Source organism: Neofelis nebulosa, chromosome 4 (genome assembly GCF_028018385.1).
Source record: "Neofelis nebulosa isolate mNeoNeb1 chromosome 4, mNeoNeb1.pri, whole genome shotgun sequence".
Lineage (NCBI taxonomy): Eukaryota > Metazoa > Chordata > Mammalia > Carnivora > Felidae > Neofelis > Neofelis nebulosa.
The window spans coordinates 156131644-156145626 of NC_080785.1; the positions used below are offsets into that span (position 1 = coordinate 156131644).

Below are 13983 nucleotides of genomic sequence, written 5' to 3' on the forward strand. Positions count from 1 at the left end.
GGGTGGGGGTGAGGGGCTCACACCTGGGTGTCCACGTTCATGTGTGTGTGTGTGTGGCGGGGGGCCTGTGTGTGGCTCCCACTTGATATACCTACTGGCCCACGTTCCATCCCCAGTGTAGGGGAAGGGGCAGGAAAAAAGGAGAGGAGGCAGGGACGAAAACATTGGATTTTTATTATGTTTCATTACAAAGGATGCAAAGGTACAAAGACAAAAGCGTCCACGCCAGAGAGGATGGGCAGGGGCCGGCCGAGTGCGCCCTGAGCCGCCCGCCCCCACCCACCGTGGGCACCCAACCCACGGCCCACGGACATCCACAGCAGAGTGTACATGCTGGGGGCAGGGGCAGAGCCAGCCTGGGGACAGAGGGAAACAGGTGGAGCAGGGCTTGGACCAGCAGGTTTGCATATATCAGTGGTGCCGCCCAGCCCCTTGGGGGGCAGTTTCCTATGGGGGGGGGCACAGCGGGGCCAGTGGACCTTGGCTGCCAAAGCCCTCCCTCTCAGGGACTGGTGGCAAAGGCCACAGCTGTGTCCACTTGTCCCGAGTGGACAAGAGGTCGGAAGTGATGGGCTAGGATGGGCTGGGCATTGATTGGCCCCAGAGTCCAGAGCCCTGCGAGATGGGGGCAACACCATGCCCTGCATGTGCCACATGTCCCTGGCATCTTGGGACGGGGTGTTGAGGGCTGGCCAAGAGGGCGGGTGGAAAGAACTATTTGGAGCCAGCATCACTCTCATGTCCAGACCTTAGCCCCCACCCTGTCGGGGAGGACCCTGAGGCCCGAGACCCATGGGTCTGGGTCAGTGACAAGAGGGAAACTGAGGCCCAGGTCACAAGGGTCTTTTTCTCACCGCCGCCCCACCCCCACCCCCACCCCCCGCCAATGCCTTTGAAGAGTATCCCAGCGCCCAGGCCTGGGGATACAGGTTACCCCATCTCCCTCTCCTGGGAGTGGCCACTTCGGAGAGAATGTGTCTGTGGCCAGTTGCCTGTGGCTAAGGGTTATGAAAGGGCCCTGAGCCCCACCCAACCAGGAACCTTGGAGGCCAAAGGCCAAGAGAAACCAAGGAGAGTCAGCTCAGGCTGAGATGACAGGGCAGGGCCTGACGGAGGAGTGTTCCAGGAACCCCTAGTCACACACTGTGAGACCCCCAGAAGGTGGAGGCACAGGTTCCAAGGAGAACGGGAGCAGAAACAGACCTAGCTGCCCACTCACCCCGGGCAGGCCTCCAGCAGTGGGGGGAGGCGCACAGTCCTCCCCACAGTTCTGCAAGCCAAGTGGGAAGGGCTCAGGGGGCCACAGCTCCCTCTCCTGGAGCATCACCTGCAGGGGTGATGGGTCAAGACCAGGGGCACCGGATACCCTTGACCTTGTGGCCCCCCCTACCCTACCCCCACAATGAGAGCCTCCGTGGCCTCTACCTACAGGTCCATCAGAACCCAGTGAGGGTGGTGGGTGCAGGTGCTGCTCTGTCAGGACTGGGGGTGGGGAGTGGAGGGCTCCCCAATAACCGCCAGGCCTTACCACACCCAGACTGTACCTAGGAGTGGGGATGCTTTCTTTGGAAATGCAGAAAACCCAGAATCCAGATGGGGCTGGGAGTTTGGAAGGATGCTTGGTTATGAACCAGCTCAGGGTCGGCTGAGATGTGGAGGTCTGGGGAGGGGGCACGTTCCCATGTGTCCTCGGCTGCCCTGGGGGCCCCTCTAAGGATAGTCCCTCATGGGGGCTCATTGGGCCCAGGATGCTGGACGGTGGGGAAGGCAGTCTCTACTGCTCGAGCCCCACTCAGCCCCCCAGAGACCCGACGCCTGCTCCCATCCTGACCGGGCCACAGCTAGCACCTGGCATACAGCTCAAAAACTGGACACCCACCGCTGGACATACGGATGGACACAGAGCCTCTCACCCTCCACGTGGGGGTCTCAGAGTGTTCGACGTCCATTCTCATCTGCCCCACTATGACACACGGGCCTCACAACAGGGCCCACTTGGCTAGGCATCCTCCGGGGAGCTCAGCCACCCAAAGAAATCATGCCAAACACACAGACATCAGAACCCTCCTTTCCCAGCCTCCCAAAACCCACAAGTAGACAAGAGCAGAAAGAGGCTGCAAAGGCCAGCCTGAGTGTCTCAGGACCCCTGCGCTCAGTGCACACCCTTGGGGCAGGCAGGTGGCTCAGAAGCCAGCAGGGAGGTCTGGGTGGAGGTGCTGCTGGGGAAAGGCCCCAAACACACACGGCTGCCCTCCCCTTAGGCCTTGCTAGTCCCAGGGAGTCCTATGGACAGCAATGGCAGGGGGGACTGGACCCACCACAATTAGGGCTCCTTCTCTGGCTTATCCCCCACAGGACAGTGTAGACAGTTTTTGGATACTGTCAGCTGTGGCCCCTAAATTTTGCTAAAGGGTCAACTTGCCCCCTGAGCTTTCCACTGAGGGTCTCAGGGCCTCTTGCCCCAAGGGGCCGCCCCACCCCACCCCCACCGCTTCCTGCCCAGAAGTATGTCAGAAGGAAGCAGGGCATGTGAGGAGAATGGCGGGGGTGGGGGGAATGCGGGATGCCCCGAAGAGTGCTGCCTGTTTTCTCCCTGGTAAGGACATAGTGGGGAAGGAGGTTGGCATGGGTACCTGTGACAGGGAACACGATCCCGACAAGACCCCTTCTCCTCCCCCACATCAGCCCTGGACACTGTGTGTGGGGGGTGACTTTGATGGGTGGTGGCATAAACCCTCTTCTCTGAAGGACACAGAGAGGGGCTGACCCCGGGCTCTACTTTGGCCCACAAGCCTCTGTGGGGGTAATAAACTCATTGCCCTGGGGGCTTGGAGGACAGGGGGTAAACTGAGGCAGATGGGAACACACTGTTCGGTTTGTGTTCCTGGGGCAGAAATTCGCACAGCTGTAGGGGACTGAAATCAGGAGCACTCAGGGGGCAGCAGTGGGGGGACAGACAGGCCTAGCCTCTGACTTCATGTGGGCTGAGCATCCAGGCCTGTCCAGAACGAGCGAGCGAGGACACAGGCGGCGGGGTCTATATACAATATTCAGGGGCCCCGGCCCACCCCTCACGGCGCAGCTCGCCTGAAATCACAGTATTTTCACATCACAAGTTAAAGGGCTGGTTCCCTTAGGCTGTCCTGTTTCAGGAAGTCTTGGCAATTCAAGAATATTTAGTAGAGAAGCAATATTTAAGAAATAAACAAAATCCCCTATTGCAGACCTCAGGAGGCCTGCCCAGGCCCAGGCAGGGGTATGAACCCTTTGAGGACACAGGGATGCCTGGCCACTGGCTCCTGCCTGGGACCCCCTCCCTGGGAAAACTGCACCTATGCCCCTCATGAGCCGAAGTGGCCATGTAAATACAATGTCGCCTGTGCCCCTGGCCAAGAGGATGCTGGAAACAGGCTGCAGGGGTGGACACCCTCCCTCTCCTGCCCATCTGCACTGAGAACTGGGTGCCGGGCAGACAGGAAATACGGGCTGACGAGGCTCCCACATGGGGTCCACGATGCCTTGTTTGAAAATTGCATCCAGGAAGGTTTATAATTTTATTAAGGCCATTTTTTTAAAAAGTTCTACATACAAGTCTAATGGTAATCAAACTCTTCTATGTACATGTAGTTTTCTTAAAAAAAAAAAAAAAAAAAAAAAGTCTCACTCTTTGCTCCCAGCCCCTACCTCAGTAAGAGGCTGGGCCCTTGACCTGGACGGACTAACCCCAGACTAACCCCGTGTCCCTTAGCCCAGACGAGGGTATCAGGGGCCAAATGACTGAGGAGGGGGCCTTCTTACACCTGTGGCAGCCCAGTCACTTGGCCACGTGCTAACAGCCCGGCCCAGGAACAAGAGAGATGGATGTCATTAGATCAAATCTGGCTCCCACAGACAGAGGCGAGGGCTCTTGAGACCCAGAGGCAGTGGCTGCGACGCCACAGAGAAGAATCACACCGAGCAGAAGGTGTGGGCCCGGCCTGCAGGCCAAGCAGCCAGCAAGAGCTCAGGATGCGGCTTTGGAGGGACTGCAACAGAAGTTCCTATTTCAGAGCAGCTGACGGAAAACAAAGACAGCCCCGTCACCCCTTCCGGGGCCTGGAGGGTACAGGGACAGCCCCCGGCACGGTGGCCGAGCCCTGATGGTCATCACGGCCTCCGGAGGCACTTCAAGAGGCACCTGGAAACCTCCCGCTACGACAACACTGCTCTCTGCCCCCCCAATCCAGCCCTGCCGGGAGGAACCATGAAAGGGGTAGCTGAAGGGGACGGATGTCAGCTGGCTCTCGGGGTGGGGGGCAAGAGGACAGCCTCATCTTGGGGACGTCAGGACAGAGGGGCTGCAGTTGCCACCAGTCTCGGGGTCTGGGACTAGTCTTCCCTGAAGACCAGCGGGCACCTTGAGGATGGCCAAGCAGAGCTGGGTCTCGGAGGGACCCTTCATAAAAGCCGTGGCTCCCTCCTGGAATTCTGCCTCCCACGTGGCTGGAGCGGAGGCACCTCTAGCCACCTCAAGCTTCTGCCAGAGAGCCTACCAGGCCCAATCCGCCCTCACTCAGCCCTTCCGTTTTGAGATAATGTGGGCCTTAGCTAAAACGGCCAGAGACACAGCTCAGATCCGGGCAGGCAGCAGACTGCTTCCAGTTAGCTTAAAAAATATATAACATGGGGTTTCTGGAATAAAAACATGCTCTCAGGCAAGTATTGGATCAAAAGAGTCAGCTACTTGTCTACAACCAAAGTGGAAATACAAACCAAAAGAAACAAACAAACAGTAACACAACAAAAATGCCCTGGCCGCCCCCTCCCCACCCCATTCTTTAAATAACAGTGACAGTGACCAAGGTACAGAGAAGAAAAGATGAAAACAGGTTGAGAGATGAAAACAACCCCCAGAAACAACCCCTGCCTGCACATGCATCCCCCCTGGAAGGCCCTTTCGTCCTGGCCGGGGGCTTCACTTTCAGGGCAAAGGCGGCCACAGAGGGACCTGGCTGGGGGTGGGCAAAGCGGGAGCAAGGGCCCCAGGAAGATTTAGCTGCTTTGCATGCTCTGTTCACACCTTTTATGTTCTACCTCCATGGGATGGATTCTAGCATTCTCTGAATGTGCTCAGAAATATAAAAGACAGCAGTCAAAATAGTGTTTATTTCGCTTTGTGTCTGCCCCTCTCTCTGGTGCCTTCTCCCCTTGGCAGGGTGGGGCTGGCTCTCTACCTAACCTCGGGCTGGGGGTGGCGGGCAGGTCGGGGGACCAGGAACGAAGGAAGGCAGTGAGAGCTGGACAACAGTCGGAAAATGCACCTCAGCCCACCGCCGCCGTGGACCACAGCGCCCCCTCCAGGCCGGCGGCCCTCCCCAACACGCTTTCCGCATTTTACAGGGGGACGGCTCATGGCCCAGGGTGGGGGGCGAGAGAGCACGCGCAGGGAGGCTCCGCGGGGGTGACACGCGGCCTCCCAAGGGAGGTGGACAGCTGGGGGGGCGGGCGGGTGGGCAGGGGGCGCTTGGCGGCATTGCAAGCTCAGAATCACAAGCTCGGCCGTTTGCGAAGGACGGAGCGCGGCCGTCCCTGGGCTCAGGGAGACGCCGTCGGGACCACTGACCGGCGGGGTGATGGAGCCGGGGGCTGGGCGGCGGTGTGCCGGGTGTGCAGCTCACAGACGGTCCATCCGGAAGGTGTCCTCGGTGGCCGGGTCGGCCAGGACCATGTCGGGGTCGTTGAGCATGTGCAGTCCATCCAGGGTCAGGGGGTCAATCTTGAGTTCGTCCAGGGGGAACTGGTTGTCCGAGTCGAAGCTGACATCACCGACCCCGGCCAGTGTGCTGGTCAGTTCTTTAGAGAGGCTGGGAGGGGACTCTCCCGTCACTGGAGCCGGGGGTAGGGGGGGGAACACAGGACAAACAAGCCTCAGCGTGGCCCTGGCTCTCTGACCCCACGCCCTGTGCCTCCGCGGCCCCTGTCAATGCTCAGGGAAGAGGGGCTTGGGCCACACCAGGGGTGCTTACGTGGGGGGTTGCCCTCTAGGGGACACTGGCAATGTCTAGGGACATTTTTACTTGTCATGACTAGAGAAGAGGGAATGCTACTGGCATCAGGTGGGTGGAGACCAGGGATGCTGCTCAGCACAGGATGGTCCCACCACCCCAGAGAAAGATCTAGCCCCTCGTTATCAGCAGTGCCAAGGCTGGGAAGCCCTGAACTAGGAGCCAGGTCAAATGTTTAGTGTGACCTGGCAGGAGCAGGGGCCTCTCCTGCTCTGCCAGGAGGTCTCCTCCTTGTACGCCACTGAGAAGCAAACCGGGGTGTGTGTGCACGTGTGCATCAGGGACCCTCCCTGTGGGTTGGGGGGATGTCTGAGTTCTCCCCAGAGAGACCCGGATTCAAACCTAGGCTCTCTCCTCTACTTGCAATGAGACCTTAGGCCTTAGTTTCCCAGTCTGAGACAGGGGTATAAAAGTCTTTCTGGGCTGTTGTGGCAATCACAGGAGCCTGATCCTTCTTTCAAGTCTGAAGCTTCCACCCCCAGAGCATCTCCTGCAGACCACTGCTCACACCCCTGGGGTAGGGAGGAAGCACTAGGCCTCTAGGGGTCCTGGCCACGGACTTCTCCGTCCTGGAGAGGTCAGTGGGACCACCAGGGGGTGTCACCCTCAATCCTGAGACAGTCCTGGCTTATAAGGAAACTGCTTCTTTCTTCAATAAAACCCACAATCTACAGGGTGGAGCAGAGGCAGCAAAGGGTCTGGGTTCTATGCCACGTGGAGCAGGGACTTACTCACGTGTGCTATTCATGTCCCTAGGAGCCTGGGCGCTGTGCTCGTTGGGATGCTCATTGCTGTGTGGCCTGCCGCATGTATGTTGGCTGCATGTGACAAGCCCTGCCATGCAGGGCCCACCCCCTAGTCACCTGCAATCCCACTATTCTCAGCTAATGGGGTTCAGGGACCTGGGGAGCAGATGCGGGGCCGGGTGAGTGACTGGCTCTGTCCTGTTCTTGCTCTGAGCATGGGACACTGGAAGCCTGGTTCAGGGTCTGGCGTGTGTCCCCCTGGCCTGTCCCACAACCCGGCAACGAGTCAAAGTTGGTGGGGTCTGGCCTCCTTTGGCCCAGTCCTGTCACGACTCATCGTGCAGGGCGGGGGCGCCGTCTCTCCGGGGGATGAGGCCTCTCGCAGCTGCCGGGCCCCCCACTCTGCCCGAGACCCCCGCCCAGGATGCCACACACGTGGCCTCACCTGTGAGGATGATGTTGGGGATGCTGCTATGGCTGGGGTAGCCAAGCTGCTGTGTGTCTGGCAGGCTCCCGTGGCTGCCCGTGAGGCCCATCATGGCCGCCTGCGAGTAGTTGAGCGTCGAGCCCGGGCTGTACAGGCTGCTGGAGCTGATGGCGTTCTCCATCATGTTGAACTGCTCCAGCTGCCAGGGGAAGCACACAGGCGTGAGGCCGGCCCTGCTGAGCCCCTGGCTATTGCCGGCTGGCCTGCCCTGTGGCAGCCGGGACCACCTCCTCTGCAAGACGCCCAGCACTCACGCTCAGACACTCGGGGCTGCTGAGCGTGAGATTCTATGCCCAGGGTCTCCCGCTCCGCCCTCTCTGAACCTGCCCAGGCCTGCCTGCACACGGCCCCCTCAGGGCTCACTGGATGGATGGATGGATGGATGGAAGGAGGGACGGGTGCGTGACCTGCTCCAGGAAGCGGCCAACCCTTCTCATGCCCACACGCCCCGGACCCTGGCCTCCACGCGGAGCCAGCTCTACCTCCCGGCAAACCCACATGCACGGCCCACGCTGAGGCACCGATGCTACAGCCACTGCCTGTCCCTGCCAGTGTTCACCGCCCACCCTTCCTCCCCCTCTGCTGTTGGCCTCATTCTGTGGGCCAGGCACAGATGCCTGGGGAGGCAAAGCCAAGCCACCCCTTCCAAGGCCTGGAGACAGGAGGGAGCCTTAAGAGCGAAGCTCACGCCCGAGGGGCGGGCGGGGTCCGGGTAAGCGTCCGGGTAAGCTGTGGGCGCTGTGACCCGGGCACCCGCTCACCTGGTGGGACAGAGCATTGGCCTGCCTGGCCGCCATCTGCTGCTCATAGTACGAGTCCCCAAACACGCTGCCCAAGGTGGAGGAGTGCTGCAGACAGAAGAGAGGCCTGCTGTCATCACGGTCCCCCGGACCAGGTCGGGGGCTTGCTGGGGCTCAGGCTGGTTGTGCCCACAGGGAGGCCCCTGGAACTTCCTGGAGGATGCTCAGGATAAAGGAGGCTGAGCATCTACCTCAGGCCTCTTGGGAAAGCCCACAACTTCCAGGATGGAAGGGTGCCTGGCTCACTCTGAGCAGGGTGCTCCCCAATCTCAGGATGTTTCTTTCTGCCACCTGCTCCTGGGGGGCCTCAGTACCCCAATAGCCCCCAAAGAGCCATCCCCCATCTCCTCTACTTGAACCCAGGAATGGGTGACCTGGTTTCCATCAGATGGAAGACAGGGGGGCCACAGGGATTGGGAACCCCGCCTGAAGGGTTCCAGAGTAAAATATGTGACCGGGGCCAAGGCAGTAGGTGCTCTGAATTTCAGGATGAGAAGCGTACTTGGCGAACCTTGTCAGGCCCCCAGGGAGACATGGGACATGGTAGCAGGCCATACATGTGGACAGGACAGGCGCACACAGATGCTGGCCAAGCGAACATAAGACAGGCACACAGAAAGCCCCGTCTACCTATCTGTCCATGGCTGCCTGCCTGGGGGACCCGAGGACCCATGGGTGGGCAGGCAGCCCAACTCCCATTCTTCCACGGCTAGCCGGGAGACAGGTCTGCTCCCAGCAGAAAAGCAAGGGACTGGGGACCCTCATAGGCAAAAGAGACACCAGAAACAAGGGCTTGGAGCCCCTGCTTATTCCTATGACGCCAGAGAGAGAGAGCAGGATGGAGCCCGGTGGGACAAGGACGGGAGGAGGGACAGCCAGTGCATCGTGGCCAGACCTCACATGAGGCACCAGGCCGCAGGAAACAGATCCCCAGCCTGGACACCAAGTCTGTTTCCTCCTTGGTCAGTGGGCTGAGAGCAGAAAGAAAAACGGCCAATGTGGCAAAAATGCCACCTTTGCCCTAAATATAGCCAGCTTCAGGTTTGGAAAAGGGGGCTGCAAGGTTGTGGATGGGTTTCCCCATAGAAGAAGCAGCAGGTCTGTTCTGGGGTACCTGTTTCCATCCCCGTGGCTTTGGACTCAAAGAGGCCCAATACAAGCAGGGGACCCAGGCTAAGGTTTCGTTTGTGAGGCTGCCATCAGAGTTTGCCAGAAAGGTCTGCTCAGGGTGGAAGGGAGGAGCACAGCACACAGTACCAAAGGCCAGCTGCCTAAGGCCCGAGGTGCAGCCAGACAGACACATGTCCACTCGAGGCCGGGGAGGTGAGGGGAGGCCCCGGCCCACGGGGCCACTGAGTGCAACCTAGGGATCCAGGTGCAGCATGAAGCCAGGCCTGGCGCCGCCCACCCAGCATGGTCTGCCCCCTAGTGGGCCTCTTGGCCATGTCAGGCCCGTGTCTGGCTCGGTCCAGGTAACGTGACAGCCCTGACCTCACAGCCACTTGAGCGGCCCACCTCCCTTGCCAGCACCCAGCGGATGGATGGACAGACCAACACACAGACACGGGCTTCACAAGACGGCAACACGCTTTCTGCCGAGGATGGACCAACCCGCCTTGGTCTAGGCAAATCTCTACTGAGAAATCTGCTCCACCCCCGAATTCCTCTCCTGCCTCCTGTACAAAAAGAGACATTATTCAAGGACCAGCTTCAGGAATAGGCCCCACTCGCCATTTCCCCTGCCTGGACCAGCTTCTTCCCTCCCTCGGCATCCCATGACACCACGTGACCAGACTAGACACTTCTCGGGAGCCACCAGGGCTCAGAACCGGTGTCGATGTATCCAGAGCCCACAGATACCAAACTGACCTCTGGCCTGCCCTGAGCTCACTGATGCCCTCCCCACCTGCCTATGGAGCAGGAAGCTGCACACAGATGGTCCCAGCAGGACCCCAGGCCACTGTTGGGTGGTGGAGGAAGGATCCTAGGAGAGCTCCTCCTACAGCAGATGGAACCATGAGAACAGCCTTTCCTGAACAGGACACCTGCCATCTCAACACACAGGGCCCCATGTGGGCGTACTTCTGAGAGCTGGGGAAATGGGGACAGCGGGCCACACGTCCCCTGGACCAGGGAACTCAACACTGTTCTTGCACGGTCCTGCCTGGTGAGACAGCTCTTCTCCTTCTTTAGGAGGGGAGGAAAATCCTTTCTCTTTTGTGCCCTGGACCAAAAATGAGGCTTCAGGGCCTCGGGCACTGCTAAGAGGCTCCTAGGAGCTTCTCAGCGTGGTGACATTTTGGGGACGGCATGGCGGGGTCCTGAGGAGGCTCTATAGCCTGGAAATTTTGGGCCCTGATGTCAGCTCTGTGGGCACCTCCTCTCTGGTGGAATGTTGCAGACAGAATTTGGTTATAAGCTGAGAGTTGTGCTAAGGGGACTCCTGAGGAACCCAGATGGGGGGTATGTTGCATGTATGTGTGTCACAGGTTGGGGTCCAACCGCGTTGGGGAAAAAACCCAAATCTGATGGATGTGGTCGAGCCCCGCCTGTTGCCTGGGGCAAGCCGCAGTCTCCTCGTCTGTGAGATGGGGACATGGACCCCACTCAGAGAAGCTTCCTGTGAGGACACACCCTTCTGTGAGGCAGAGGGAGAAGAGTCTGAGGAGTCAGAGCCCCAGTCACAGGCCGGCCACCGCCTCAGCTATGCCCCAGAGCAGGTGGAGCCCTCCTCCACTCTGGGGAGCCTCGGGCGGGCAGGCCCGTGTGGGGATGTGTGCACAGGCTGTGGGACCCCGGGGTGACCCTGGCAAGAAGCCTGGGGGTGTGGCCAACACCGAGGTCACGAAGGCAGGTGAAGAGCCCACCGCCTCCAGCTCGGGCTCCGCACCGGCCACAAAGACACGGCGGGAACGTGGCAGCTCCTGAGCTGGGCCTGGTGGGGCGGCGCCTTCTCCTCCCCGCCCCAGCGGAGTGGACGAGATGGGATGGAGCGAGGCACAGATGGTGGGGGACGCGGGGGGGGGGGGGGGGGGGGCGCGAAGCAACGCTGGGGCGCGGGGTGCCGGGAGGGGGGAGGCGGTGTCCCTTACTTGCGGGGAGCTCCCGGGGGAGAAGCCTTGATTGGAGACAGGTGAGGTGGGAGACTGGTTAGCCGGGGAGCCGGCACTAGTGCGGTACTGCTGCAGAGCCGGCGCCTGCGACGACAGACAGGTCAGGACGCGCGAGGGGCCCCGGGCCTGGCTTCCTGGGACTGGCCGTTCCCCGCCGAGCATCCCCCCGAAGACCCCCCGCCCAGCGGGTGAGCACGGTACCAGGAGCACCTGCAAGTGGTGCGGGTCCCTGCGCCCTGTCGGAGCCCGGGGCCTTCCGGGCACATGTCTCCAAACCCAGCTCCCGGAGGCTGGGGGGGGGGGGGGGGGGGGGGGGCGTGGTCAGAGAACCCAGCCTCACGGAATCGCGCCGGAGGACCGTGGCGGGGGGGGGGGGGGGGGGGGGCGGAGCGGAGGGGTCCACCTTAGCTTGGCAGGCTTCAGAGCACCCACACGAACACACACCCGCACCCACATACACACGTGTGCACACAGCCATACCTGTGTACACACAGACACACCCACACGCACGTGGGCAACACAAGGCCCAGGGCCAGGCAGGCAGCCGCCGCCTTCTGCTGCCGACTCTGGGCAACAGCACAGCCTGCCCACCTCGAGGGGTGGTGGGACCGACAAACAAGGCCATGCGGGGCACACCGCAAGACGTCCGGTACCCGGCAGTCACTACACCGGCACCGCTTGGGACGAGCCTGATGCATTTGCTGTCCAGAGACCTCCCAGGGGCGGCCACCTCCTCACCTGAAGGACAGAGGGTCTTAGCTTCTCACCAGGGGCAGGACGGGCTGGGGCAGGACGGACTGGGGCAGAACCTGGATTTAGCCCCTGCTCTGGTCCCAGTCCACCCAGGACCTGCTGTGTGCCTCTGGGCAAGCTCCCTGACTTCTCTGTGCATGTTGTTCACTGAGGCCCAGCTGACCAGCCCAGGGCCCCATAAATGCTCGGTCTCCTCCATTTCCTCAGTGGCCTGTTCTGAGTAGTCTGGAATAGGGGTTGAGCCTGGGAGGGGCACGGGGGCACAACTGGCAAGGTATCAGTGTGGGAGGCGCCAGCACGGTCACTTGGCAATGACCGGTTCGGGCCTTCTCAGAGTTGGAAAGAGGAAACTGTCCAGAGGGATGTTCTCCTTGCTCATTGGAGGCTGCACGAACTCAAGAAAGAGGCAACCAGAGCCCTTGCCACCAAGGGGCACAAGGCAACAGAGAGCCCCGGGGGTGGAGGGGTAACATCCGTGCACCTGGCCCAGACATCCCTGCCTCCATTGTCTGCCCAGCTCAAAAGTGAGGCATCACCGCTGGAGGGCGTCAGGGAATGAGGTACTCCAAGCAGGCTCCGCCATCAGAGCTGCCCCCACACCAGCCATGTTTCTGACAAAGAAAAGGCTTGTGCACATTCTTGTCCGGGGGACCCCTGGGGTTTGCCCTCTGAGGGGTCAGAGCAGCTTGGAAACAGGTCTCTCTTCACCTACCCCACCCAGCTCAGGGGGCCTAGTCTCTGCAGAGCACATCATGTTTTGATGACATTTATCTTGGGGTTGGCAGCCAAGGGCTGAGTGGAGAGGGCTTGCTGTACCCTAAACGTAGTCCCTATTGCTCTAAATATAGTCAAAGATAGCCGAGACCACTCCCTTCCCACCAGGGCAACCAAGGTGAAAGTCTGAACACTTGAGAAGGTTTGGGGGTGCAGAGGTCAAAATCAAGCACCCATTACCCTGAGCCCAGGTCCAGGCAAAGGGTCCCATGGTCTGAGCTGTAGGACCCCAGGCCCCAAGTAGGGAGTCTCATGGTCTAAATTGCACATCTCTGGCCCAGGGCACTGTGCTGCATGAACCGCAGGGCTGGATTCATCCCTTCTCCTCCAAGTTCAACTCTGTCCTTCTAAGTCCCAGCAGTCTGTTCCCTAGGCCCTGAGAGTTCTGTGTCCTCCCTGCCCCCAAGGGAGCCATTTTTGGATGGGAAGGGTTGAAGTACTGGGCATCAAAGGGCATGGGAGAGGCTTTGCAGTCAGACACAGTATAGTCCATCTTGGGTGAAGTTTGGGACAAATGATCCCTGCTTGTGTCTCAGCTTCCCCATCGGTACAAGGCATGACAACCTTGGCCCGGCAGTGCTTGCTTCAGCCCTGACCCCTGGCCAAGCTGGTCTTGAAGGGGAGCCTTGAGGAGGCTTCAGCCTCCTCACCTGAGTCTTTGGGCCTTGGGAGCCCAATGAGGGTCTCCCACAGCCCCTGGGATCCATGAGCCACACCCCCCCCCCCAAGCCAGGCCCCACACGACCCCATCTTAGGCTTACCGAGGTGATGTCGATCCCCATTGGCGGCTGGCCCGGGTTCTCTGGGGGGGACTGGGGGAGAGAGGACGGTACCGTGACCGCGAGCGGGGGCAGCTGGGGCCCCCGCGTCAGGCTGGCGCTTGGCATCAGGGGGCCGCCTGGGGGGAGGCCGACGGGCACCTGTGGGGGTGGCGGGGGCGGCTGCTGCTGGGACGCAGGTGGTGGTGGTGGAGGGGGCTGTGGCTGTGGCGGCGGTGGCTGCTGGGAGCCCGCCTGGGTGAAGAAGGCGTAGGGCAGCTGCTGCTCCAGAGACAGGGCATCCATGGCCACAGCCTGGGGGAAGAGGAGGGCGTCACGTGGGAGGCCACTGGGCAGAAGAGGCCAGACTATGAGTACCTGGTCCCCAGGGGGGCCCCATGGCCTGGCATGCTCAGCAAAGATGTTATGGATAAACAAAGAGACATCCAGACCTTGGACCCCCTAGAGAGGATAGGCCTTTCCCAGGGCCACAGAGGGTTAGGCTGCA

The 13983-nt window shown here is 60.6% G+C and overlaps 1 protein-coding gene across 12 annotated transcripts in view; it reads right to left on the reverse strand.

The window, feature by feature from the left end:
- Nucleotides 1–154: 154 nt before the first annotated feature.
- CRTC1 (CREB regulated transcription coactivator 1) overlaps nucleotides 155–13983 on the reverse strand; it is a 77025-nt gene continuing 63196 nt past the window's right edge. For 4 of the 12 annotated variants that reach the window (XM_058727377.1, XM_058727372.1, XM_058727371.1 and 1 more), the window contains 5 exons: nucleotides 13479–13790; nucleotides 11170–11274; nucleotides 8039–8125; nucleotides 7236–7416; nucleotides 155–5865 (listed from right to left, as the gene is read on the reverse strand). In XM_058727377.1, coding sequence (XP_058583360.1) covers nucleotides 5654–5865; nucleotides 7236–7416; nucleotides 8039–8125; nucleotides 11170–11274; nucleotides 13479–13790 — 897 coding nt within the window. In that variant the 3' untranslated portion in view covers nucleotides 155–5653. The remainder of the gene's footprint in view (nucleotides 5866–7235; nucleotides 7417–8038; nucleotides 8126–11169; nucleotides 11275–13478; nucleotides 13791–13983) is intronic. The other 8 variants (XM_058727382.1, XM_058727376.1, XM_058727383.1 and 5 more) reach the window with 6 other exon arrangements.